Source organism: Balaenoptera physalus (genome assembly GCF_965194825.1).
Source record: "Balaenoptera physalus genome assembly, chromosome: 14".
NCBI lineage: Eukaryota > Metazoa > Chordata > Mammalia > Artiodactyla > Balaenopteridae > Balaenoptera > Balaenoptera physalus.
Window position 1 is genome coordinate 13,757,955 of NC_138893.1, and position 24,301 is coordinate 13,782,255.

The 24,301-nt window shown below is 40.4% G+C and overlaps 1 protein-coding gene across 7 annotated transcripts in view; it reads left to right on the forward strand.

Annotated features, from left to right (window-relative positions):
* Positions 1-24,301, forward strand: part of EGLN1 (egl-9 family hypoxia inducible factor 1) — a 57,657-nt gene that overhangs the window by 11,545 nt on the left and 21,811 nt on the right. For 5 of the 7 annotated variants that reach the window (XR_014252955.1, XM_082423021.1, XM_082423018.1 and 2 more), the window contains exon 2: positions 15,028-15,153. The exons of the other annotated variants lie outside the window; for them this stretch is intronic. Coding sequence is in view for 4 of the 5 variants with exons in the window: in XM_082423021.1 (XP_082279147.1) it covers positions 15,028-15,153 (126 nt within the window). In the remaining variant the exon portion in view is untranslated. The remainder of the gene's footprint in view (positions 1-15,027; positions 15,154-24,301) is intronic. 7 annotated transcript variants of the gene reach the window in all.

Here is a 24,301-nt window from a genome sequence, read left to right on the forward strand (position 1 = left end):
TTTTTTTAAGGAATGTTTCATTTCCCATCGTGTACTTTCTGCTGCAGCCACTGGAGCCTACTTGCAGGTTCCTTGAACTGCATTCATCTTCTCTCTCTGCATTTCTACCTCTCTGCATTTCTGTGTGGAAAGGTAGTAGGGAGGCTTCCCCAGCCTCCTTGCCCCAGTTCTTCTAAGCAGAATTATACCTCTGTCCTGTCCGTTGCTGTGGCACTTCTTATCACTGATGGAACACCTTCGACAGTGGTGGGTTTCCTCCACTGCTTGTGAGCCACATTAGGATAAGACCCCTGTCTTACTCATGTTGATACACTCAGCTTCTTGCATCGGGCACTCAGTATTATATTTGGATTTTCACTGTACCACCCTGAGATTTTTAATCGCTTTATACCTGGACTGTTATACAATATTATTATTTAATTCATTCTTCTCCATGTACCACCTACATCTATCTAATATAAATTTACTAACACTTATAAAAATCTTACTCAAAAGTCTTCTGAGGTTTATTTAAAGGATACAATTTGATTCCTAGGCACTTAATGCTCCCCAGCTACTAAGGCCCACCGCACCTATCCACCCTTATTTGCTACCCCTCTTTGAAGTACAGCCACTATTTCAGCCAGACTATTTTCTGCCTTTTTGCTTCACTTCTCACTCCTCCCAGCACGTCTGTGAGTTCTTTGACTGGTTTATGCTCCCAGGATTCAGATCTTATGCGTCCCTTAGCATCTAGCTTAAGTCCCATCCCCCATATCTCCCTCAACTCTGAATCTCCATTGATCTCTCTTTTCTCAAAAACTTTGTATATCTTTTATTCCTGAAGTATCTTCTCCAGAAAGTTATAAGGGCAAGGGGAACCGTATTATATACTCTTTGGTCTTACACAAAGCACCTTTTGTTGTTCTTGTTATTTATTATTCATATGTTAACACTTAGTGAATTGCCCTCAACCAACCTGCCGTGTACCTCACCTCTGCTTCCCCTCTTTCTATCCATTTTCTAAAACTACAGTAAGACTTTTTGAAAGTCTGTGAGCATTTTCATCCTATTGTGGTCACTCTCCTTTCTATGCTTACTATGCTATTTCCAGTCCCTATTTTCCAGATAAAAATAACCCAGGCCAACATGGCCTAAACTATTTTTAACTCCAAGTACTGGGAGAAAGGTCTGAAAGTGAAATGAAGTTTTAGCCACTGCCTTGGCCCACGGTCAGTTGGTAGGTTACGCATTGTGGTAGAAGCCCGCACGTCCATGAATCTCGAGGGCAGAGTGCATGTATGTCTTGCCTCCCTCATCCCCACCAGTGAGAATCCCCAGGGAACCTGTGTCACTTCAAAACAAAGCTGCACAATAGACACGATGTTGAAAGTGACCTCTTACATACTCTTCTCTGTGACCTAGGAGAGAAGCTTGTGCCTAGCAAGCTGACACAAAGCTCAACATTTTCTATACCATGGGATTGATGTGCAAAGTTAAAATTTTTCAGGAGCAAAATTATCATAGTTTTGATTTGGTTTTAGTATTTGGTAATTTATTCAAAATTTTAGATCACATTAAAGGAGTTGTATTTACATTTACATTTTTATGCTTAAAAAGAATTTCACTTTCCAACTTTGCTTGATTTTGGTATTTAAAATGTGTTTTCATTCTCTGAGAACAGTTTTCTAGTTGGAGGAAAGTAGCTTGAGATTTAATGTTTACCACAGATAATTTATGTGCAAAGAATGGGCGTAGTTTTGGGTGGCTACAGTCCAGAGTATTTGGAATCAAATTTCATCAATGAAGAAAATTTTGGCTAAAAATCATGTATGATAATAAAATAGCACCCCTCTCCAATAGCTTACACTTTTTGTTTCAAGGTAATTATATACACTTGTGGTTCATTACTTTGTTTTGCATCTGGACCCCTTTAGGAATCTAATTGTAGCCATGCACCTTCTCACCCTAAAAATGAACATACCTGCATGTTTTGCTTATACTAAAGCCCATCCATAGACCGTACAGTAAGAACCCCTGTTATAAGAAGAGTTATAAAGAACAGAACAAAACAAAAAACATTTTAAGCTTTTTGTGTCTCCCCCTTTCCTTTTCGTGTCTGGTTATGGTTGAGGGAGGTTTCTGTATTTATTCAGTTGCCGTTCTCGCCCCGTGTCCACAGAACTCTGCTTTGAATTTTTTCCCTCCATGATAGTAGTCAATTTAAGTTATGGAGACCCAGATAAAGGATATATATTATAACTTAAATCTAGTGGTATAGATGTACAGACTTCTGAAAGATGTTTGCCTTGTACAATCTGCCTATATAACAAAGCAAAGTTAACTGTTGTGTACCAGGTTGGAAACCGTGACCTTAGGGAGAATGCCTTCCCAGAGGGCACACCTCTGCAAGTACGTCTGCTAGATTATCCTTGCTTTAGAATTCTAGATGTGCAGTTTTGCCATAAAAGACTGAGATCCTTTATCACCAATAAATAACACTGGATTGTGATTCTTTCTCTTCTCCCTCTTTCCCTTTACACTGTGTTGTTTCCTGCTCCCACTGCACATGTTCATCTGTTCATGTGTATTTTGCTTTTTTTTTTTTAACTTGTAACTGACATTTCAGTAAGATTAATCTGAATTTTTAAAAAAATAAAAACCTTGGTAATAATAGAGCATCAGGGCTGGGGGGGATGGTGGGGAGCAGGGGAGGAGTGCCCTTAAAACAAAAATGAAACTAGAACTCATATTGGTTGGTTTTGTTTTTATTAAAAATAGTTGCTGTAACTGTTAGCTATGAAGGGTCTCTTGATAGTTTTGGTAGAAAATATTTTTAATACATGTAAGAATAATTTGTCCATCTTGCTTATCTCAGGATCTGTGCTTTGGTGTTGCGTAATAACTGTAAGGTTTTTCTTTGATGTAAAGATTCTTGCAGGTGTCTCTTTACCTCAGAAGTGTCTAGAGTCAGGGGTGACTGTTCACAGAAGCCAGGAGGAGGAAGAGGACCTGCTAGCAGTACTTTGGCTGCTTGTCGTCGGGCCCTCTTAGCTCTGAGCAAGACACTCAGCGCTCCTCCCAGTCTCCTCGTCTCTGAAATGGGAATAACGTTGGCCTGATTAACACAAGATATGTTGAATAATTGATTATTGTAAGAAGCTTTTTAGAAAGGTGAGTCTGGCTCTCATCAATGCCTTTTCAAATCACTAGGCCTTGGCCTTGGCAGTCCTTAACTCTCCACCTTTGCCCCCGTTTGTTGTGTTGGTTAACCTTAGCATTACACAGTAAAGTTCAGTTTTAGATGAAGAATTCTTAACTTGCTTTTAACAGGATACCAGAACCTTATTTTTCATTAAGAGCAATCTGTTGTTGCTTAGGCAGTTGGTACGTAGCCTTGGCACTGTGAAAAAAGAAACTGCTCAGTTGATAAGGGCACCTTGAACTGAATTTCACAAGTTGTGTTACATCATGGGTAGTGAAATAACTCAGTCCGAGGGACACCTTGATCAAAGGCTCTTTTCTCTCTCCATGTTCTCCCCTTTAGCAGAATGAAGTCAAATGGCAATAAATATTTTATTTATAATCATGAATTGAATTATTTAAGGTGCATTTAAAAAATTGAAACCTTTGGACGTTAATTACTTTTAAGAGCTAGTCATGTATACAGATGAGCTAGTACCTGTAAAATGATCGGATCAAATCTCACACAAAGGAGTTTATCCTTATTTTATAGTTTTTATCGTTGTAAACATAGATCAGATTGTTTGGTGATTTGTTGATATTAGTATTTACCTTATTTGCCATATAGGCTGTAAGTTAATAGGCTTTTAAAACAAAATCTGAGAAGTTAATTCTTCCTTCCCTAAAGTAATGGGGGTGGGTGTTTGGGGTTAGCTATTTTTCAGTCATGCTTTATGTCTTTTTTTACTCTTAGTAATATCATCTTGTGGCTATTACCATTTCATAGCATTACTTTGGTGTCTGCACTGTTGAATTCAATTCATAATGATAATAATTGTGATTCTAGTGAAAGATGCATTTTAAGAAGCTCACGTTGTCCTTGATATAAGAAATTACTTGTAGCTTCCACATTTTTCCTAAAATTGGTCATTTTTAACAATTGAAACCAGTAAGATGTGAACTACTCTACTTACATATTATAGGAAGTAGCTTTTTTATGTTGACACTGGACAAAATTATTTTAGTTGTTTACAAAGAAAATAAAGCTTATTTGAAAATAAAGAATTGAGAGGAAAGCAAAGTTAAACTACATGTATCCATATCTGTATTTTTCTTATAGAAATATATGCTATCGAGATATGGAAGAGTGATTTCTTTGAATTATACAGTACTTTTAATAATATAGATTATATACATGTAATTTCCATGCTTGCTATCTTTTCAGCTTGGGAATTGCATGTATATGTTAACTAAAGATCTTACGTATGGGAAGAGAGATTGCTCCTTTGTTTGTGACTTTATATGTTTTCTGATAATAAAAATAATCCAGCGCTTCAAAATCCATGAAGCCAAAACTGACAGAATAGAAAGGGGCAATAGACAAATTAAAAATTACAGGTAGAAATTTCAGTACTTCGTTCCAGTAATTGTTAGAACCAAGCAGACAGAAAATCAACAAGGGTGTATGAAAGATTTGAACACTATCAACCAACTTGACCTAATTGACATCTGTTGAACACTCCTCGAAATAACAGAATAAAATACACTTTTTGCAAGCACACATGGGGAATAGGCCCTATGCTGAGCTGTAAAACAGGTCTCAGTGGACTTGAAAGGACTGAAATCATTTAGAGGCCGTTCTCAGACCACAGTGGAATTAAATTAGAAATTTCTTCCTAAATAATAGGAAGAAATCTTGCAAATCCCATATATGCGGAAATTGAAAAACACATTCCTAAGTAATGTCAAAGAAGTAATAGATACAGACGTAGGGGTCAATGGGCAGGAATAAGAATCCAGAAGTAGACCCACATTCAAAACATCAATTGATTTTTTTTGTTTGTTTGTTTACAAAGACACTAAGCTAATTCAATGCAGGATAGTTTTTTTTTAAATAAATGGTTTTGGAATAGGTGGATATCTATATGGAAAAAGTAAACATGACCCTTACCTCACTTCATACAGAAAAAATTAATTCGGAGTGGATCACTGACCTAAATGTAAGACCTAAAACCATAAACATTTTCAAAAGAAAAAATAAGAGAAAATTTTTATGATCTTAAGATAGGCAAAGATTTCTTAGGACCAAAAAAAAAAGGATGAATGATGAAGGAAAAAAAAAAAATGACAAATTGGACTTTAAACATTAAAGCATTTTGCTTATTGAAAAACACCATTAAAAAAAAAAGACCCTTTTAGGAGAAAGTATTTACAAAGCATATCTGACAAAAGACTTTTATCTGGAATATAGAAAGCTTTCTTATAACTCAATAATAAGAAGGGAAACAACCCAACAAAAAAGGGCAAAAGATTTGAACAGATATTTCACAAAAGAAGATATGTGAATGACCATGTACGTGAAAAGATTCTCAACATCATTGGTTATTAGGGAAATGAAAATTAAAAGCACAATGAAAAACCACCGTATATACACTAAAATGGCTAAAATTTAACATACTGACAATACCAACTTTTGGCAAGGATGTGGAACAACTGGAATCCTTACACGCTGATACATTCCTTCATCACTTGTGGGGATGCAGAGTGGTACGGCTACTTTGGGAAACAGGTCAGCCACTGCCCAGAAAGTTAAATACATATAGACTCATCATATGACCCTAAGTATCTAAGTATTCTACTCCTAAGTATCTACTAAGAGAAATAAAAACATGTCCAGATAAAGACTTGAGTATTACTCATTATCCTCAAAAATAGGAACCAACCCAAATGTCCATCATCCGGTCACTAGATAAATAAAATATGGTACATCATACGGTTGGGATACTCTTCAGCAATAAAATGAACTACTGTTTTATTCAACAATGTGAATGAATCTCAGAAGCATTGTGCTCAGTGAAAGAGTGTACCATAAATTATTCAGCTCCTTGTGTTGGAAGTTTGGGTTATTTCTAATTTTTTGCTCTGACAAATAATTCTGCATCAGATATTCTTGAAGGTGAATCTTGTGCATTTTAGTAAGGTTTTTATAAGAAAAATTTCTAGAACTAGAATTGCTGGGTTGAAGAATTTTATATACTTATTGCCAACATTTACTCAATGCTTATTACGCACCAACTACTATTATAAGTACTCCTTCTACCCAGATTATCTTGTTTAATTCTCACAACCATATGAGGTGTAGATACTATTATCTTCCTCATTTTACAGTTGAGGAAACTGAGGCACAGAGATTTTTTTTAAAAAAAACTTGTTCCAAATCACACAGCTAGGGACTTAGGGAGCCAGGGCACAAACCAGGATAGTCTAACTGCAGAGCTTGACCTCCTAGGTAAGACATGTGAAGTATGTTTCTATTTATGCATGTTTTAGGGGAATTGTATTTACTTTTATGTTTCCTACTTGATCTTGCTCAATGCATTATAGAAATTTCTTAATTTTAAAACATTGGGGATAAGCCAAATATTTATCAAGCGAGTCTTTCTCTTTCCTTACTGAAATAATTTCAGAAATGCACTATTGGAATGTTGTTTAATTTCAACATAGACAAACTCATACTCAAGAAAAATACAAACTGTTCACTTAAAAGAACAGTCTTTTGATAGTATACAAATATAGTGTACAATTCTTTGAACAGGTTAGTTTTTTCACATAGATCATAAAAGGTATTGGTCAAGTAGTAAAGTTCATATTAACCTGTAACGATTTTCAAATAGGCTGTATATGCAGAGGGTGTTGTAGTTCCTTTAAGTGTGTAAGCTTTGCATTAGAATCATGTTAATGTCAGGGGCCCACTGTAGATCTTCTGAATCAGATTTTGAACCCCAGGAGAAGACCAGACAACTTCTTAAAACTTAATAGAGATCCTAGTTCATATTTGGGTCTGAGAAAACTGGTATAAGGTGTATTCTTAATCGATAAGGGATATAAAAAATGTGACATCTGATATCTCAGATACCCAAAGGACATTTATTAACTATTCTAAATACCTCTTGACAACCAATAAGTTGGCAAAGAAGAAATCTTTTATTAATGAAAACAGCTGGTTTACATTTTCTTGATTATGTTAATCCCATAAATTAATGCTCTCTCATCTTTCTTCCCCAAGGCTTCTATACAAGTAGGCGATACCATCTGCCTTCACTTGGTCATCACTTACTTATTCCTTAACCTACTTATAACATGACATGAGCGTTCAGGTGCTGTTTTGAAACTAATCTTTTGAAAGGTATTATTCCCCTGTTATAAGAGGACCTGTCCTTTTCTTTCTGCTGCCTTTTTTCTCCTGTTACCCTGTAGCACTTGATTGGAGGTAGTGTGTTATATTGGTGAAGAGTGTAGGATTCAGAGTCAGAATGCCTGGATCCTAAGCCTAGCTCTGCCTTTGGCTAGTTGTGTGATGCTAGCAAGTTACCTGCCTTGTGTTCACATTTGTTTCACGGGATAAAAAGAGTACTTATGTCATGATTGTGGAGAGGACTAAATGAGCGAATGTATGACAAGCATTGTAGCTGGCACGTGGTAAGCTAGCAGAATTCCCGTTTCTTGTTGTTCACCCCTCCCTTTTCCTTTCTCCTTCCTCAGCTAACGTGATACTGCACTGCCCTGGCTTTCTGTAATCTCTCAAACCATTCCTTCTCTGTTGGCTTCCTTTCTTCTAAGTGTAGGTATTTCCCTCCCTTTGGCATCAGCGTTCTTCTCTTTACCCGTAATATGGAGATCAGCCACTGGCTTTGCGATCAAGCAGACCTGGGTTTCAGTTCTAGCCCTGCTGCATGTTAGCTGAATGACCTCAGATTTTAACCTGAATCCTTTCCAAGCTCAGGTTTCTGATCTGTAAAATAGAGGCAGTTCCTTTTTTCCAGATTATTGGGAGGATTAGAGATAACAGAATGCCCAGTATAGGGTCTGGCACACTAGTCGCTGAGTGAATGGGATCCGCTGCTCCTGCTGTCATTTCTAGCTTGTGTCATCCACTTGATCTCTTCCAGTTCTGTATCTTCAGATACCATCACTGAACTGTTGATTCTTTTTTTTTTTAATGTTGTGTATTTTATTTATTTATTTATTAATTTATTTTAGGCTGCGTTGGGTCTTCGTTGCTGCACGCGGGCTTTCTTTAGTTGCGGCGAGCAAGGGCTACTCTTCGTTACAGTGCGCGGGCTTCTCACTGCGGTGGCTTCTCTTGTTGCGGAGCACGGGCTCTAGGCGCGCGGGCTTCAGTAGTTGTGGCACGCGGGCTCAGTAGTTGTGGCTCGCGGGCTCTAGCGCGGAGGCTCAGTAGTTGTGGCGCGCGGGCTTAGTTGCTCCATGGCATGTGGGATCTTCCCGGACCAGGGATTGAACTCGTGTCCCCTGCACTGGCAGGTGGATTCTCATCCACTGGGCCACCAGGGAAGTCCCGAACTGTTGATTCTTAGTTCTGTTTCCCAAGTTGCATTTTCTTCTCTCCCTGTTAAGGTGCACTTTCTCTATTTCTTACTGGTATTTTAGAGTTTTCATATCTGATATCAAATTAACTCTCTATCATCTTCCCTCTGAAACTTGCTCTTTATTGTGTGTTCCATTTTTTAATCCTTGTTCTTGACATCCCAGCCATGGTACCTTAGCACTGGGTTGATTCATGCTGTCTTTCTGTCTGTCTCTGCTTCCTCTCTCAGCGTGGGTTCCATTCTCACCAACACTGAGGCTCAAACACCCATCTTTGGCTTTCAGTTCCCACCATCTTTTTTTGTGTGCTTTTTCCTAATAGCCATGAATGTCACCTCCCTGCTTCCAGTATTCCTTGTTCTCCCTAGTCTATCCTTTACATTCAACTTTACGTTCATCTTCTTAAAGTGGGGGGGTTAGTAGATTTTTCCCAAAGAGCTAAGTGTTTTAGGCTTTGGAGGTCCAACATTCTTTGTTGCAGTTAGTGAACTCTGCTGTTGTAACGGGAAAGCAGCCATAGCAATGTGTAAATGAATGAGCATGGCTGTGTTCCAATAAAACTTTATTTACCAAAACAGGAGGTGAGCTAGCTTTGGCCCACAGGTCAGGGTTTGCTGACTGCTGTCCTAAATGACAGCTCAGATTATTGTCAGTGCTTGCTTATATGACTTCAGGCATTCTGTAGCTTGAAAAATGAGTCTGAATTCCTTAGCATAGTATTTGAGCTCTGCCTCGAGTTAGCTTTATTTCCCTTATCACACGTTGTTTATTCTAGCAAATGAAACTACCTCCTGTTCTTCGGACACGCCATGCTTTATTAGGGCATCTCATGGTTAAGGTTTTAGAGTAAGCACTCTGTGTATTCTTTTTAATTTTCCTGCCTCCCTCCCTTCCTTCCAAATTACTGCTTTGCATAGTATTTCTTGAAATAATTCCCTTTTTAAAATACTGACTGCCAGGTGGAACAGTTTTCCTAGCACCCCGCTTCCTATTCTTATCTAAAGTATTTTGGTTTTAAGTGTTTTACTTCTCATCATTTGGAGAAGAAAAATATGATGCAATTACAAGGTTCCAGAAATATTAATTCTCATACCAGTTGCTCTGAATGGTAGTTCCTAACACTTTCTTAGCCATTCTAGATGCATGTGTGAGTGATGCAGTGGTACATGGAAATTCTTTGGGAGAATAGCTTTATGTGTGATGGGCTTAGTGGCAGTTTCTTCAGAACCTCTTTTGACCTCTGTATAGTAGTATTCTATTTCTCTTATCTCATCTCAGCCTTTCCAATCTCACTGAGTAATGAAGGAACATCTCTATTTTATTTTTTTCTTAAAAAAATTTTTTTAAATTTACAACTTCCAGAGAAGTTGCAATATTATTACAAAGAATTCCTGAATGCTCTGCATCCAGATTTCCCAAATGTTAACATTTTAGTGCATTTGCTTCATTTTTTTCCTGTCTCTCAATATGTATTCTGATATATTTGAAAATAAATTACAAGCATGACACCCATTACCACTAGCTACCTTAGCACATTGTTTTATATAATCACACAACAATAATCAAAATCAGGAAATTAACACTGATAATTCTGTTATCTAATATACAGATCTTATCCTGATATGGCAAGTTATTCCAATAATGTCTTTTATAACAAATGAAAATCTTGGATCATGCATTGCATTCAGTTATCATATCTTTTAAGTTTCCATTAATCTGAACCAGTTCCTCAGATCTCCTGTGTTTTATGACACCTACATTTTTGAAGTGTACAGGCCAGTTATTTTGTAGAATGTCCTTCAGTTTGGGTTTGTCTGACATTGTTTAACCATTAGATTAGGGTTATTTGACTTTGTCAGGAATATCACTCAAGTGTTGCTGTGTTCTTCTCAGTGCCTCTTACCAGGAAGCACATGATGTTGATTTGTCCCTTGACTGGGACATCTCTGTTGGATGCTGTATATCTTCCTTAGGACTTGGGGGCATTCTGTATCAACTTGGTGGAAACGTGAGCCCCTTGGAGCTCCCTTATGAGCCCTTGGAGCTCTTCCTAGCAGCATTCTAATTCCTTAAGTTAATATTTTTTAGTACTTTCTCTAGACATGTGCTGGGGACGTAAAGACAACTAAAACACAATCCTAGCCTTAACAGTACTCATGGTGTAATGCAGGGGTCAGCAGACGTTTTCCCAAAGGGCCAGATAGTAGTTATTTTAGGCTTTGTGGGCTACATGGTGTCTGTTGCAACTACTCGAATCTGCCGAAACGTAAGTGGCTAACCATGGAATAGAATGTAAAATTGAAATGACTATTTAGGATAAAACTGAGCCTTGCAAGAAATGTCTTGTTTATAGTGAGCTTCTTAGATCTGTATCTGCAGACACTTCTGATATTTGCTGGAAAACTTTGAAAAGCACTGCTAGGCGTTTGGAGCCATTGAAGGATTAGAGGAAGGCAGGGACATCAGATTTTGATTTTAGAAAGTTACCTTGGATGGAGTACAGAGAATGGTTTAGAGCAGGGCATGGCAGTCCTGGAGGCAGGGAGAGGGGTCAGGAGGCTGTTACTAGGAATCCAAGGAAAAGATAAGGACCTCTTTTAAGGTAGAAGTACTAGCGGCATAGAGATCCAGACATACCTAGCAAGGGATATTTATTTGATCTGATTGATTGTATAGGGCAAGGGAAGTGGAGAAGGGTAAGTCAAGGATGATTTCTAAGCTTCTCTTGGGAAATTGACCAAGGTTGCCACTTGGTAAAGGAAAGAATATATGAAGAACAGCAACTTGAAGACCAGGGATGACAGGCAAATAAGTTGTTTTGGAATTGTTGAGTTTAATATGCCTGTGTATGTACAAGTGGAAATTGGTTTTATAGGTCTAAGGCTGCAGAGAGCCATCTGGACTATGGTGGTCAGCATATAGATCATAGCTGAAGCCACAGGATTGAGTGCCGTCCCCTGGAGAAAGAATTTTGCATAGCAGCGCTAGTGCTAATTACAGAAGCCTTGTGGGAGGGAAAACTTCATTGGTGGAAAGGGCATGGGAGGAAAGCATATTGAAAGAAAAAGAAGGAAACCAAAGGACAGTGGTGTTTTAACCAAGGAAGAATAGAGGTGCAAGAAGATCAATAGTATGAAACACAGCAGAGAGGGTTAATTAGGATTAGAACTTGAGATATATATTGCTTTTATTAAAAAGGTGGGGGGGGGCATAGTTTGGGACTTTGCCCAAACTTTAATGGTATCTAGGAGTCATTTGAAGATCTTGTTAAAGTAGAGATTCTGAATCAGTAAGCCTGGGGTGAATTCCAAGATTCCGCATTTCCAACAACTTTCCGAGCAGTGTGAACGCTGCTATTCTGAGAACTACCTAGACCACCCACAGTTATCAAATTGTGCATTAAGGCAGCCCAGGGCACTGTAGCAAACTCACAGGGGTGCCATGAATATTTTTAAATTTCAAGGGAAATACAGCAACATCTCTTGGACACCACACCATTAGGTCACTATATTCCTTTTGGTGATGTCATACCTTTGTGAAGCTGGGTTTTCAGTGCTTACTGTGATTTTTTTTAAAAAGTAAGTACTGCCTAAAAATCAGTGTGAAACAGGAAATGAGGCTGATTCCAAGGTTTGAAAAGTTATGCAATGCCCAACAGACGCTAAATTATTAGGATTTAAATACTTGCTAAGTGGTTTGGCCCATACGACTTAATGAAGTGAACAATCAGATATTTCTTTTGGCCTAGGAGTGCCATGAAAAAATTACTGTGACACTAATTACTATGTGAGCCAAGAAAGTCTGGGAACCATTGGCATAACTGTTCTTCATAGAAACTTACCTGTGGAGCAAAGCGGCCGAGAAGATTGGATGGTAGCTGAGAAAGGGCTTATTTTAAAGTAGAAAAGACAGGTATGTTACATGCTGGGGGAGGAAACAGCTGAGAGAGAAACAGATGTGAAGATATGCAGGTAAAGGTGTTGACTTAGAATGAAAGGTCTCTGAGGAGATGAGACAGGATGGAATCTAGACCCTGCTTTTCCAAACCTTGCTCCGAACCCGCAGCATTGGTTTTCTGGAAGAAGCGCAGAATCTCACGTCCCACTGCAGACCTCCTGAATCAGAATATGGATTTTCAGTAAGATTCCCAGGTGATTAAATGTGTGTTAAAATTTCAGAAGCACTGTATAGGCAGGATTATCCCTCCATAGGAGAAAGAATGCCCCTTTTGTTTATTCCATCACTGTGTTGTATATCTTGTACACGCCAGCCGTTCTGATTGAGGGAAGTGAGGTGATGAGGCCTATAGATTAGATACATTAAGAATTCTGAGAGTAAGAAGTTGAAGAAGTTTCTACCTGATTGCCTTAATTACCTCATAGAAGTAGGAAACATCTCCATCTATTGAATTAAAGAGTTGGAGCTGAAATAATGGCCGGAAGAGGTAAGTGATGGAGGTTTGGAATAACCATTTTGAGGAGTACAAATAAATTGACGAGGATGAAATTGCCAAGCAATTCTGAAGGTCCGGCTGAGGTCAGAGACCCCTGTCAGTTGTTTAGGTGTTAGTCTGCATGGTAATAACTTTTTCCAGCAGTGCTGAGTAGCTTGGGTGTAAATTTGTTAGTTGGCAGGGTGAGGTTAAAGAAAAAATAAAAGGGCTAACAAAAACTCTATCCTGGATAAAGAAAGAAATGAAGCCACAAGGAGAAATATGAGAAGGAGGGGTAGAAGGATTGGAGGGCTTCTTCAAAGCCTATGAGGTCACACATCCTGGATTTGGAGGAGTTCTGCCCTTGTTCTTATCTACCAGGAAGAGGAAAATTCTCTTTTGTCAGGCTGTAGAGATTTATCAGGACTTAGTGATTGATTGGCTAACAGGGAAGAAAGCTCAGTCTAGAATGACTCCTAAAATTCTGGTTTTAGAGACTGCTTAGAGTACATTATTAATCAGTGAGGCATTGATCTCCAGTGAGAGTTTTGTTTTGTTTTGTTCTGTTTTAGATGGGGAAGTGTGGAGGCAGGATAAGATCAGATTTGGAAATGTCAGATTTGAGGCTGGATAGGGGACTGTCTAGGTGGAGATGGCTAGTCCTCTGGTAATATAGACATGCTACTCAAGACAGGTCAAGTATGAAGATCAATTTGGGAGTCAGTGGTATAATAACAGCTTCTATCAATTGAGTGTTTACTCACTGTTAGGCAGAAGACTGAGCAGTTTATATGCATTATCACATTTATCCTCTCATCAAGTAGGCTTACGCAAATTGTCTATGGTCACACAGCTAGTAAGTGGTAGAACCAAATCCACGCCCTTCTACTACATTCTGGGAGGTGATTGATACCAGGTGTGTTAGATCTTCTCAGGTGTAAGTGACAAAAGAAAATGAAAATTTCCTCAAATGGGCTTAAGCAAGCCAAAAAAGAAATTAATTGCTTCCCATAACTATAGGTCTAGTGATTGACCTTCTGGCACAGTTGGAACCAAGGGCTCAAGCAGTATCATCAAAACTTGATCTCTCAGCCCTTGTTTTCTGTATTAGTTATTCTCTTGTAAGCTCTCTTCATCCTCTTCTCTCGCCAGTAGTTTCAGCCTTACATCCTGGAGATACACAGTTGACCCTTGATCCTGGAGATACACAGTTGACCCTTGAACAGCAGGGGTTTGAACTGCGGGGGGTCCACTTATAGGACTTTTTTCAAAGTAAATACAGCATGATCTGCTGTTGGTGGAGTCCCCAGATGCTGAACCACAGACATGAAGGAACTGTGTATACAAAGGGCAGACTGTAATTTATACTTGGAGTTTTGATTGCTCGGGGGCTTGTTGTCCCTAACCCCGGCATTGTTCAAGCGTCAGCTGTACACAGAGAGAGAGCTTCTGTTTACCAGGGGCTCTGACCAAAATCCTTGAGTCGAGTCCCGTCGGCTCTGATTGGCCTGGGCTGTGTGCTTATTTGTGAACCAGTCTCTGGCCAGGCTTGAACCATGTGCGGAACCTGGAGGGTACAGAGTGAACCTCACCCGGACATAGGCACTGAGGATGACAGATCAGCATTGCCCTAGGGAATGAGGCTGCTGGAACGAGAACAGGGGGAAGGGATGCTGCGCAGACCAAAGCAGATGTCCACACACGGGCAGGGATGAAGTCCCCCTGTGACTGTGTGAGGAGCGTACCAGGAATGATGATAGTAGCTAACATTAATTGGATGCTTACTGGGTACCACGTGCAGTGCTAGCCCTTTATATGCACTCTCTTTTTAATCCTCGCAGTAGCCCTTTGAGATATGTACAGTCCACCCTCCTTACCCATGGATTCAACCAACTGTGGATCAGAAATATTGGAAAAAAATATTCAGAAAGTTCCAAAAAGCAAAACTTGAATTTGCTGCAATGCTGGCAACTACAGTTGACCCTCGAACAACACAAGTTGAACAACGCAGGTCCACTTATATGCACATTTTTTTCATTAGCAAGTACTGCATGCAGTACTATACTGTCGGCAGTTGGTTGAATCTGTGGATGCGGAACTACAGATCCGAAGGAACCTCAGATACGGAGGGCCAACTGGAAGTTATACTCAGGTGTTTGGCTGCGTGGCAGGTCAGTACCCCTAACCCCTGTTCAAGGGTCAGCTATATTCACATAACATGTACATTGTATTAGGTATTATAAGTAATCTAGAGATGATTTTAAATACATGGAGAATGTGTGTAGGTTATTTGCAAATACTGTGCTATTTTATATAAGGAACTTGAGCATCCATGGATTTTGGTATCCAAGGAACAAATCCCCATGGATACTGAGGGACAGCTGTACTGTTCGTATCCCCACACGTAGCTAGTGAGTAGCAGAGCTGAAATTATTATCCAGGCTGGCCAGCTGCAAATCTTAATATACTTACTTAACCATTATACTATAAGTTGCTTTATCTCCTCTATACCACCATAACATTTCTATACCACCATAACATTTTTTTTAAGGGCCTTTTATTTATTTATTTTTATTTTACTTATTTTATTTTTGGCTACATTGGGTCTTCGTTGCTGTGCACAGGCTTTCTCTAGTTGTGTTGAGCGGGGGCTACTCTTTGCTGCAGTGTGCGGGCTTCTGATTGCAGCAGCCTCTCCCATTGCGGAGCACGGGCTCTAGGCGCATGGGCTCAGCAGTTGTGGCTCGTGGGCTCTAGAGTGCAGGCTCAGTAGTTGTGGCTCACGGGCCCAGCTGCTCCGCGGCACGTGGGATCTTCCCAGACCAGGGACCGAACCCGTGTCCCCTGCATTGGCAGGCGGATTCTTAACCACTGTGCCACCAGGGAAGTCCCTGCCATAACATTTTATTTGTGTTTTTTTCGTTGTATTTTTCACAGTTTGTCTATTATAGTTGGGGAGTTACAGTGGTTTAGAGCATAGTGAATCAGACCTAGGTTACCATTTGTTCTGTATAATATGCTTTTAATAAACATTTGTTAATGTGACTTAAATAACATTTACCTTAAATGTTATAGTGGAAATTCCTTGTTATTTTAAAAATTAAATTCTCATTTTTTCCCTTTTAAAATGTTTTGTGCCATTTATTTATTTGGGCTGTGCCGTGCGGCTTGTGGAATCTTAGTTCCCCGACCAGGGATTGAACCCAGGCCCTCGGCAGTGAAAGCACGGAGTCCTAACCACTGGACCGCCAGGGAATTCCCTGTGCTTTATATTTTAACCTCACAAGTGGCTTTTTATATTTAGCCACAGAACACTTTCTTTTTTTCTAAGACTTTTTATACCATCCTTGAGTATGTAAAATTCTAGTTGAATTGTTGCATTTTAGTGTGTCTCTAGCGATTATGAAAATTTTTTTTGTTAATCTTGGTTGAGCCTTTATAACAGTAGCTTCAGAATCTTACCCAGTATTTCTGTAAATGTTTTCTTTTTCAAAAAAACAAAACAAAATAAAGCTAATAGTGCTTCTGCAAGGCTTTTGTCATCAGAGTAATTTATTGAGGTCACCCCGTTTATTTATTAGAATTGGATATTCACAAAACTGAGCCGATATCCTAATGTGTCCGCATTTGAGATGTTTATTTTAAGCAGTGAGTGTTCTGTACTGACTAATAAAGTTTGAGTTTTTAGACCAATAAAAGTGACCAAGTACTGTTTAATTTTGACATCCATTCTTACGTGCGTTGTGATGCCAGTTATATTTCTTCTAATCCTGTCGGTTTGAAATGTCTCCTCTATGTCATTATAAAGGAAGCAGTGTAGGATTGGAAATTGGGAGACCCAGATATTTGTCCTTTGGATCTCTAGTTAGAGGGGTCTCTTAACTGAAGAGTTTGGACCAGACCTTTATGGTCTCTTCCAGTTTTAAAATTCTAGAGTTTCTGTTTTCAATTTCTGCTATATCAGAAGTACTGCCAGATGGAACGTATAGTCTTCGAGCTAGATTGGAAGGTTCTGTAGTGCAGGTTCCTCGTTTCAGAGCTAGAGAAAGCTGGCTGGACGACGTGGTCCACGAGCTCCGCCACTCAGCGGCAGACGTAGCAGGGACGGGGGGTTTCTGCCTCTGCTGCTCTGCACTCCTCTCTCCTCAGAACAGTTGTGCCAAGGGGAGCACAGCTAGCGTGCATTTGTGTGACTAAAGAAACATTTTATTAGGCGTGTTGCTAGCTGCCAAGATGCATGAACGAGGGGATGCGCCTGAGAAGCCACGTAGCGCGGAGCCTCAGAACTGGGCTGTGGAGTCCGGCAAAGCTGGGTTCACGTCAGCTGGCTGCTTAGCTCTGCGGCCTCAGGTGAGTGCGCCATTCCAGATCTCAGTGGCCGTGTCCATAAACTGAGGACATGAGCATTCTACACAACTGTTGTAAGGATTCAATGAGATAATGAAGATTCTATCAATGCTTCGCAAGGTGCCTGGTGCATAGTAGGCTCTTGTAGAGATTATAATGAAGGTGTTCGTGAAGGAAGAAAGGAATTAAGATGTACAGAACTCCTTCCTTTGTTGTCTTGTTTAGCTCACGTCCTCGTGTGAGATAGTGCTAATTCTAATTTCTCAAATGAGGAGACAGCTCTGAAGGTTTGGGACTTCTCCCACGCCCCATAGCTGTCGGTCGTAGCGAACGCGGCTAACGCTCTCTGTTTCCCAGGCTGTGTTTTAAGCGCTTTTTGTGTCCTAGCTTATTTGCCATGCAGGTCAGGTATACCGTTGTTATTTTCACTTTACAGACAAGAGAAATCAGGCACAGCAAAGTTAAATAACCTCCCCAGTGACCTAGCACATAGAGTGCGGGCAGTCCCTGTGTCCTTCCTTTATTTCATGTGGCGTTTTGGGAATGTAAAAGCCATGCTGCAAACTGGAGAGCACTACGTGAGATGGGGTGCTGTTTTACCTTGGTCCCTGCACTCTGGAGATGGCAGTCCACTGGGGATGCGTCTTCTCCATGCTAAACCTACTCACTGCTACCACTGCTACTTACTGGACATTGTTTGGCCATTCTTTTTTCCTTAATAATACTCCAGCTTGTCAGTATTCTTCCTCTAATGTGTCCCCAGAAATGGATACAGGCTTCAGATATGGCCTGAGTAGTACAGAATCTAGGAACTGTTTAATGTTGCCTAATGTCGCAGTAGCTTTTTAGTAACACAGTGGCTGGTTTAAGTTTATGGTCAACCCAAACTCCTAGATTTGGGGAGTTTTTTGTTTTTTAAGATATCTGTTGTCTAAACTGTCTTACCCCCATTTTATAGTTTACTCTGCCCCCCAGGAGTTGTGAGAATTAAATGAAAGAATGAGTGTAAAGTTCTTGGCACAGTGACCGGCACGTAGTAATACCTCAATAAATGGTGGTTTGTTTTCCTGTTATATATATTTATCTAAACTCTTCCCCTTCAGGAAAGTTATACTGATAGATTCTTCTATTTTTGTGATTCAAGATCATTGATAATGATCAAAATTTGTGGTCAGGTTGCTGAGTGGCCACATTTGGGTAGAAATAAATGTAATTGAAGTTAAGTTTAAGGAAGGGTTGTAGAGAAATGGGAAGTAACATTTGAGAATCATATAAACTATTCTCACGCTTCTACTGCTTGTTTTAAATTCTGTTAGGTAATTTTAACCATTGTGGTTTGGTTTGCATGTTAAGTGTTTGGGAGAAGAAAAGTTTGTATTGTTGCAGTACTACCCTCTGCAAAGCCTTTTAAGATATGAGATGTTTACACCAAAAAAAAAAAAAATTGATGAAAAGGTAGATTAGGTAGAGGCTAAAGACAGAATAGAATCTCCAGGCAGACAGGGGCCAGATGTGGCATTTATAGAGAAGCAACCTGTTAGTTTGTCCAGCTCATGTTTCACCATCTTATCAATCAGATATATGAGAATTTTTTCAAGGTGTATCTGGTTGGTTCTTCATAATTAATTTACTTAAAATTCTCTCAAACTGTATACAAAAGTGGAGCCTCACTTTAAGACTTCTTGCAACATTCTCTGCAAATTAATCACATCCTTATAACAGTGGCCCATCTCATGGCCCATCAGTGACTTTGGTTAGAGTCACTGGGCCCCATCGCCCTCCAGAACCAAAACAAAACTTCCTCTTCCGTCAGCAGCGTATGTAGAGATAATATTGAATAACAGTTGGTAAAATTCTGCCTACAGTAGATTTACACATAATGATGTTGATCAGATGAGCTGGATAGATCTGTTAGTAACAGGATTCAATAAACGTTGTGACAAAGATTAACCTGGGCCAGCAGAAAACTGTAGCTCAAAGAAATAGGTGGCTCTGAAGAAGAGGGGAGAAGAAGCAGAGTGGCACAGATGCTTGTTCTGGAGGGCAGTGGGAACAAGGGTTGGAAATACTGGATGTCAGTACTTAGTTACTGGCAATATGCCTGGAAGTCACTAGGCATAAGGGTTTAGAGAACTTGAATTCTTAATAGTTGTTATGGAAATCTTGTATTCCTTTTAGACTGTTTTTCTAAACCACTCACTAGGTACACTTGAACATTCTTAAAAATAAGCTATGCCTAGGGCCAAAATAAAGTCACATGGTACTGAATGAAAACCAGTCTGTAGGCTTAATTTAGTAACCCTGCCTGTGTGTGTGTGTGTGTGTGTGTGTGTGTGTGTGTGTGTGTGTGTGTGTGTGTGTGTGTGGTGTGTATGTTATTTTTGTCATTCCTTGCAACTAGAAAGCTGTTGAACTTCAAATTTACTTCTTATGACCTAATAATACTTCTGTCAACCTTTAGCATAGATGGTAAAACTCAACTTCTATTTTAAATGTATTAAAGTTGTTTACATTATTCCCAACCTCCCCCCTTAGTCATTAATTGATTTATTCAGCACATAGTTGAGCACTTACGTTTGGCACAGATTAGTAAAGCCTGGTTCATGCCCTGTAGGAGTCCAAAAGCTGATCGGAAAACCCAGAAAATAAGTATTATAAAGGTGTCTAGATATGGCAATTTATAAATAGTTAAGCAAGTATCCTCAGGATGATGTGAAAAGCAAAGAACGTTAAAGAGCATTAAACTCACTCCCAGTGATAAAAGTAGAATAGAGGTTACCTGTATTTGAGCCGGGCCATAATTATTTTCTGAGACCAGATCTGGCTCTGACACGGATTACATTCCCGTGCAGTGATTTGGAGAGGCGTATTAAACCCTTCAGCACTTAAAACAGGGCCCAGATAGGTTATTTGTAAAACGTAGATAGTCGCTTTCCTGCATGACTCATGGAGCCGTTGCAGAACTGAAATGAGATGCGCTGTATGCAAGTCCTGTAAACTGGAGTTCTCTCCCAGTAAACTCGTCCTCACAGATGCTGCAACCTGAATCTCTGTCAGTCACGCCACAAAAGCTTTTCAGAAGTGCTTGGTTCTCTGCCTACAAAGAGAGTTGTGCTGTTATTATTGGAAAAAAAAGAATCAGCTCATTACTGGAATTATTGATTTCTTAAGAGTCTGGAGTTATGTTTTTATGACCATGAGTTATATGTTCTTATGAACTCAGAAAGAGTGCTGACTCTGTCTATTAAATCTTAAAATGAAAAAAGCATTTTAGTGACTACTGCATATCTCTCCAAGCACTGAGGTTAGGGCTAACTTTAAACTTTTAAGTACTGCATTTGAGCCCATTCATTTTGGGAATATTTTTAAAAATCTGACTTTTGTTGTTACTGTTGCATTGATTCTACATCAAGAACATTAAAAATAAAAAACAAGCATTTTGATAAACTGTTATGGAAAAGAATATAAAAAAAGAATGTCTGTACATGTATAACTGTATACATGTATACATGTATAACATGTATAACTTTGCTGTACAGCAGAGAGTGGCACAACATTGTAAATCAACTACACTTCAATTAAAAAAAAAAACACAGGATTTGGAATCACAAAACAAAACAGAAAAAACAACCCAGGGGCTTCCCTGGTGGTGCAGTGGTTAAGAATCCGACTGCCAACGCAGGGGACACAGGTTCGAGCCCTGGTCCGGGAAGATCCCACATGCCGCGGAGCAACTAAGCCCATGCGCCACAACTACTGAGCCTGCGCTCTAGAGCCTGAAAGCCATAACTACTGAGCCTGCGCTCTAGAGCCCACGAGCCACAACTACTGAAGCCCGTGCACCTAGAGCCCGTGCTCCGCAACGAGAAAAGCCACCGCAATGAGAAGCCTGCGCACCGCAACGAAGAGTAGCCCCGCTCACCACAACTAGAGAAAAGCCTGCGTGCAGCAACGAAGACCCAACGCAGCCAAAGAAAAAAAAAAAAAACCCCAACATTTTTTCCTCCATAGAGTAACCCAAAAGAGGAAACAGCTAGCTGTTTGCCAGCTCCAGTAAGAAAAGCAGACTCATTACTTTGCAGCTATACTTTGGTGCTACTCTATCACCTACTCAAGTGAATGAAAACTCAGAGCTGATTGTATCTCTTCCTAGCTCAGAACTCTTCGGTGGCTCCCTGTTACCCACCAGATAAAATCAAGTTAATTATCGAGGAGCACTCACCTTCCGGGAGGGGGCTTTGCATGTGTCCAGCCTCGTGCTCACACTTGGGGCTCCCCCTGCTGGCAGCTTATACACAGCACACGCCTGGGCGCGTAACACCGGGCTGTTCCTGGTCTTCATTTGTGACTTTTCCTTTTCCTGGAATGTTCTCCCTCTCCTCTTCGCCTAGCTAATTTGTACTCTTCTTTCAAGACCCATTTATCAGGAAGCTTTCCCTGATCCCAGCTTCCCCCAGTGGAATAATGCTCAGTGCCTAGTCTGGTCATTTTAATTGTTGGTTGTGTTGAAATGATTAGTTTTCCTTTCCGTTCCGCTGGAATGTAAGTTCTTCATGAGCAGGGACTGTCTTCCTACCAGCATGCTCGTGAACCCTGAGTCTCCGCATGTTCAGAACAGGACCCCTCGTCTCCCGCCGCCCCTGCCCTAAGCCTGTGCCACCTGTTGTCTTCGTTCGTTTAGGGGTTACCGTTTTCCAGCTTCTCAAGCCAGAACCTTGGAGTCGTACTCTCTCTCTTACCCCGTCCCAGTCCCTCTGGGAATCCTGCTTGTGCCGCCTTCAAAACAGAATGAGAGTGCAGCCACTTCCTACCAGTGTGGTCCAAGCCGTCAGTGTACTTCGCCTGAGTTATTGCAGTGGCCTTCTCACTCACCTCCTGCCTTCCACCCTTGCCAGCCTTCAGTCTGTTTTCCACATCAGGGGTTGCAGACTTTCTGCAAAGGGCCAGATGGTAAAAATTTTAGGCTTTGTGGACCAAACAGTTTTTGTCACAGCTACTCAGTCCTGTCGTGGCATGAAGACAGCCATAGATGATAATACGTAAACAAATGAGCGTTCCAATAAAACTTGACTAACAGAAACGGGCGGTGGGCGGTAGTTTTCCAGCCATTGCTCCACGTGGCAGCCAGATTGCTCAAAGCCCTCCAGCGACCTCTCTCTTACTTAGTCCTTTCAGTGGTGTCTGCAGTCCCCAGCTCTTCACCTCTGACCTCATCTCCCACTGTCCCCTGCTTTGCTCTCTTCTCCAGGCACACTGACGCTCCTTCCCCTCCGACCGGCCAGGCACACTGTGCCTGGAACATTTAGTTCCTCATCTCTTTCAGATTTGCTCAGACGTCAGCTTCTCAGAGAGGTCTGCCTGACCGCCCCATTAATAATTGCAACCCCAGCATTGTATTCCCCATTCCTGTTTTTTTTTTAACAATGCTTATCTTCTCACGTACTATTTATTGTGCTCTGTGTTGACTTAATTATTATGTTTGTCCTTTCTGCTCCTAACAGAATATGTTCCCTGAAGGCAGTCACTTTTTTAATCTGTCTGTTCATTATCGTACCCCCAAGATCTAGAACAGTGTCCGACATATAGTAAATGCTCAGAAAATAGTTGTTGAATGAATGAACAAATAGTGGATATTTTTAAGGTGGTGGTTGTTGTTTTTTTAATGCGTTCTTCCTTCTCTGTCACTGCACCAAATCCTGTCTGTTTCACAGTCTTAATTTTGCCTTAGTTTTCCTGTCCTCTCCAGTCCCGTGCCCCTGCATCCGGGCTCGCATCTCTCACGTGCATGTCAGTAACCTCTAATCCCCGGTCATCCACTCCATCCCCTATGAGTAGCCTGAGTGATGTTTGGAAAGTTGAAATATGATTATTTTGCTACTATTATTTGAAATTTGGCCCTTTGATAATCAGAATCCTATGGAGTGCTTGTTTAAAATTCTGAGATCGTAGGCCTCATCCCATACTTACTAAATCAAGATTTCAAGTATGGGGTTTGGAACCATATTTTACGAAGTAGACCAAATGATTCTTAGTGAACACATTTGGCTTCACTGGCTTGTAAAACAAACTCCTGAGCAAGTCGTTGAGAGCCGTTCTGCCGGCCCCTGCCCATCTATCCTGCCTCATCCCCCACCCCCCCCGTCCTGCCCCACCACTTCATGTTCCAGCGGTGCTCACCGTTTGTGGTCCTCTCAGGGTGCCATATTTGTTGCTGCTTTTTCCAAATATTGTGTTTACTCAGAATCTCCCCCTACTCTGGAAGAGTTCTGTTTTTATCCTTCAAAATTCTGCTCATTTGTCACTTTCTCCATAAAGTATTTTCTGCCACCCCATTCCCATGAGCGCACTGATCATCTTTGCTGTCTGGATACCTTGTATAAGACTCTGTTTTGTTTATTACACTGTCCTGGATGCCTTTGTGTGACTGTCTCCCTGTTATGGCCCGCCTGAGCCAATTCAGTTGTTTAGGTATTAGGCTCTTTTTGAAAGATACTGCTCACGTTTGCAGCTACAGATAAGTGAGTACTGTTGATCTCCTCCTCCAAAACTGAGCTTCTAGATGGCATGTTACTATGAAAACAAAACTCAGACTGAGCTCTGCCACACACACAAAAATAGTCTTAGAGACTGTTTTCTAAACTGGATGGACTCTCTACTCTCCATTCGTTTAGAAACTCTGACAAGCACCTTTTATGAAAGGTTTATTCCAGGCAGAAGTGCTAATGTGGTTTTAGTATTCATTTTAACCTAGATGAGATCAGACAACAGAATTCCCTTAGAGGGGACTAATCACAGAACCAGCAGGAATCTTAAGGCCTAGGGAACCATCCCAAAGCGTGTAGGCCACTGGGTTCCCTAGACGTCTGTGCATGTGCTCATGTAAGAGCAGTGGTCCCTGTTTGATATGTAGCCAAACCACATGGCTTACTCACCACTCTTTCCTAATACTGTAGTCATTTCTAATATCGATTA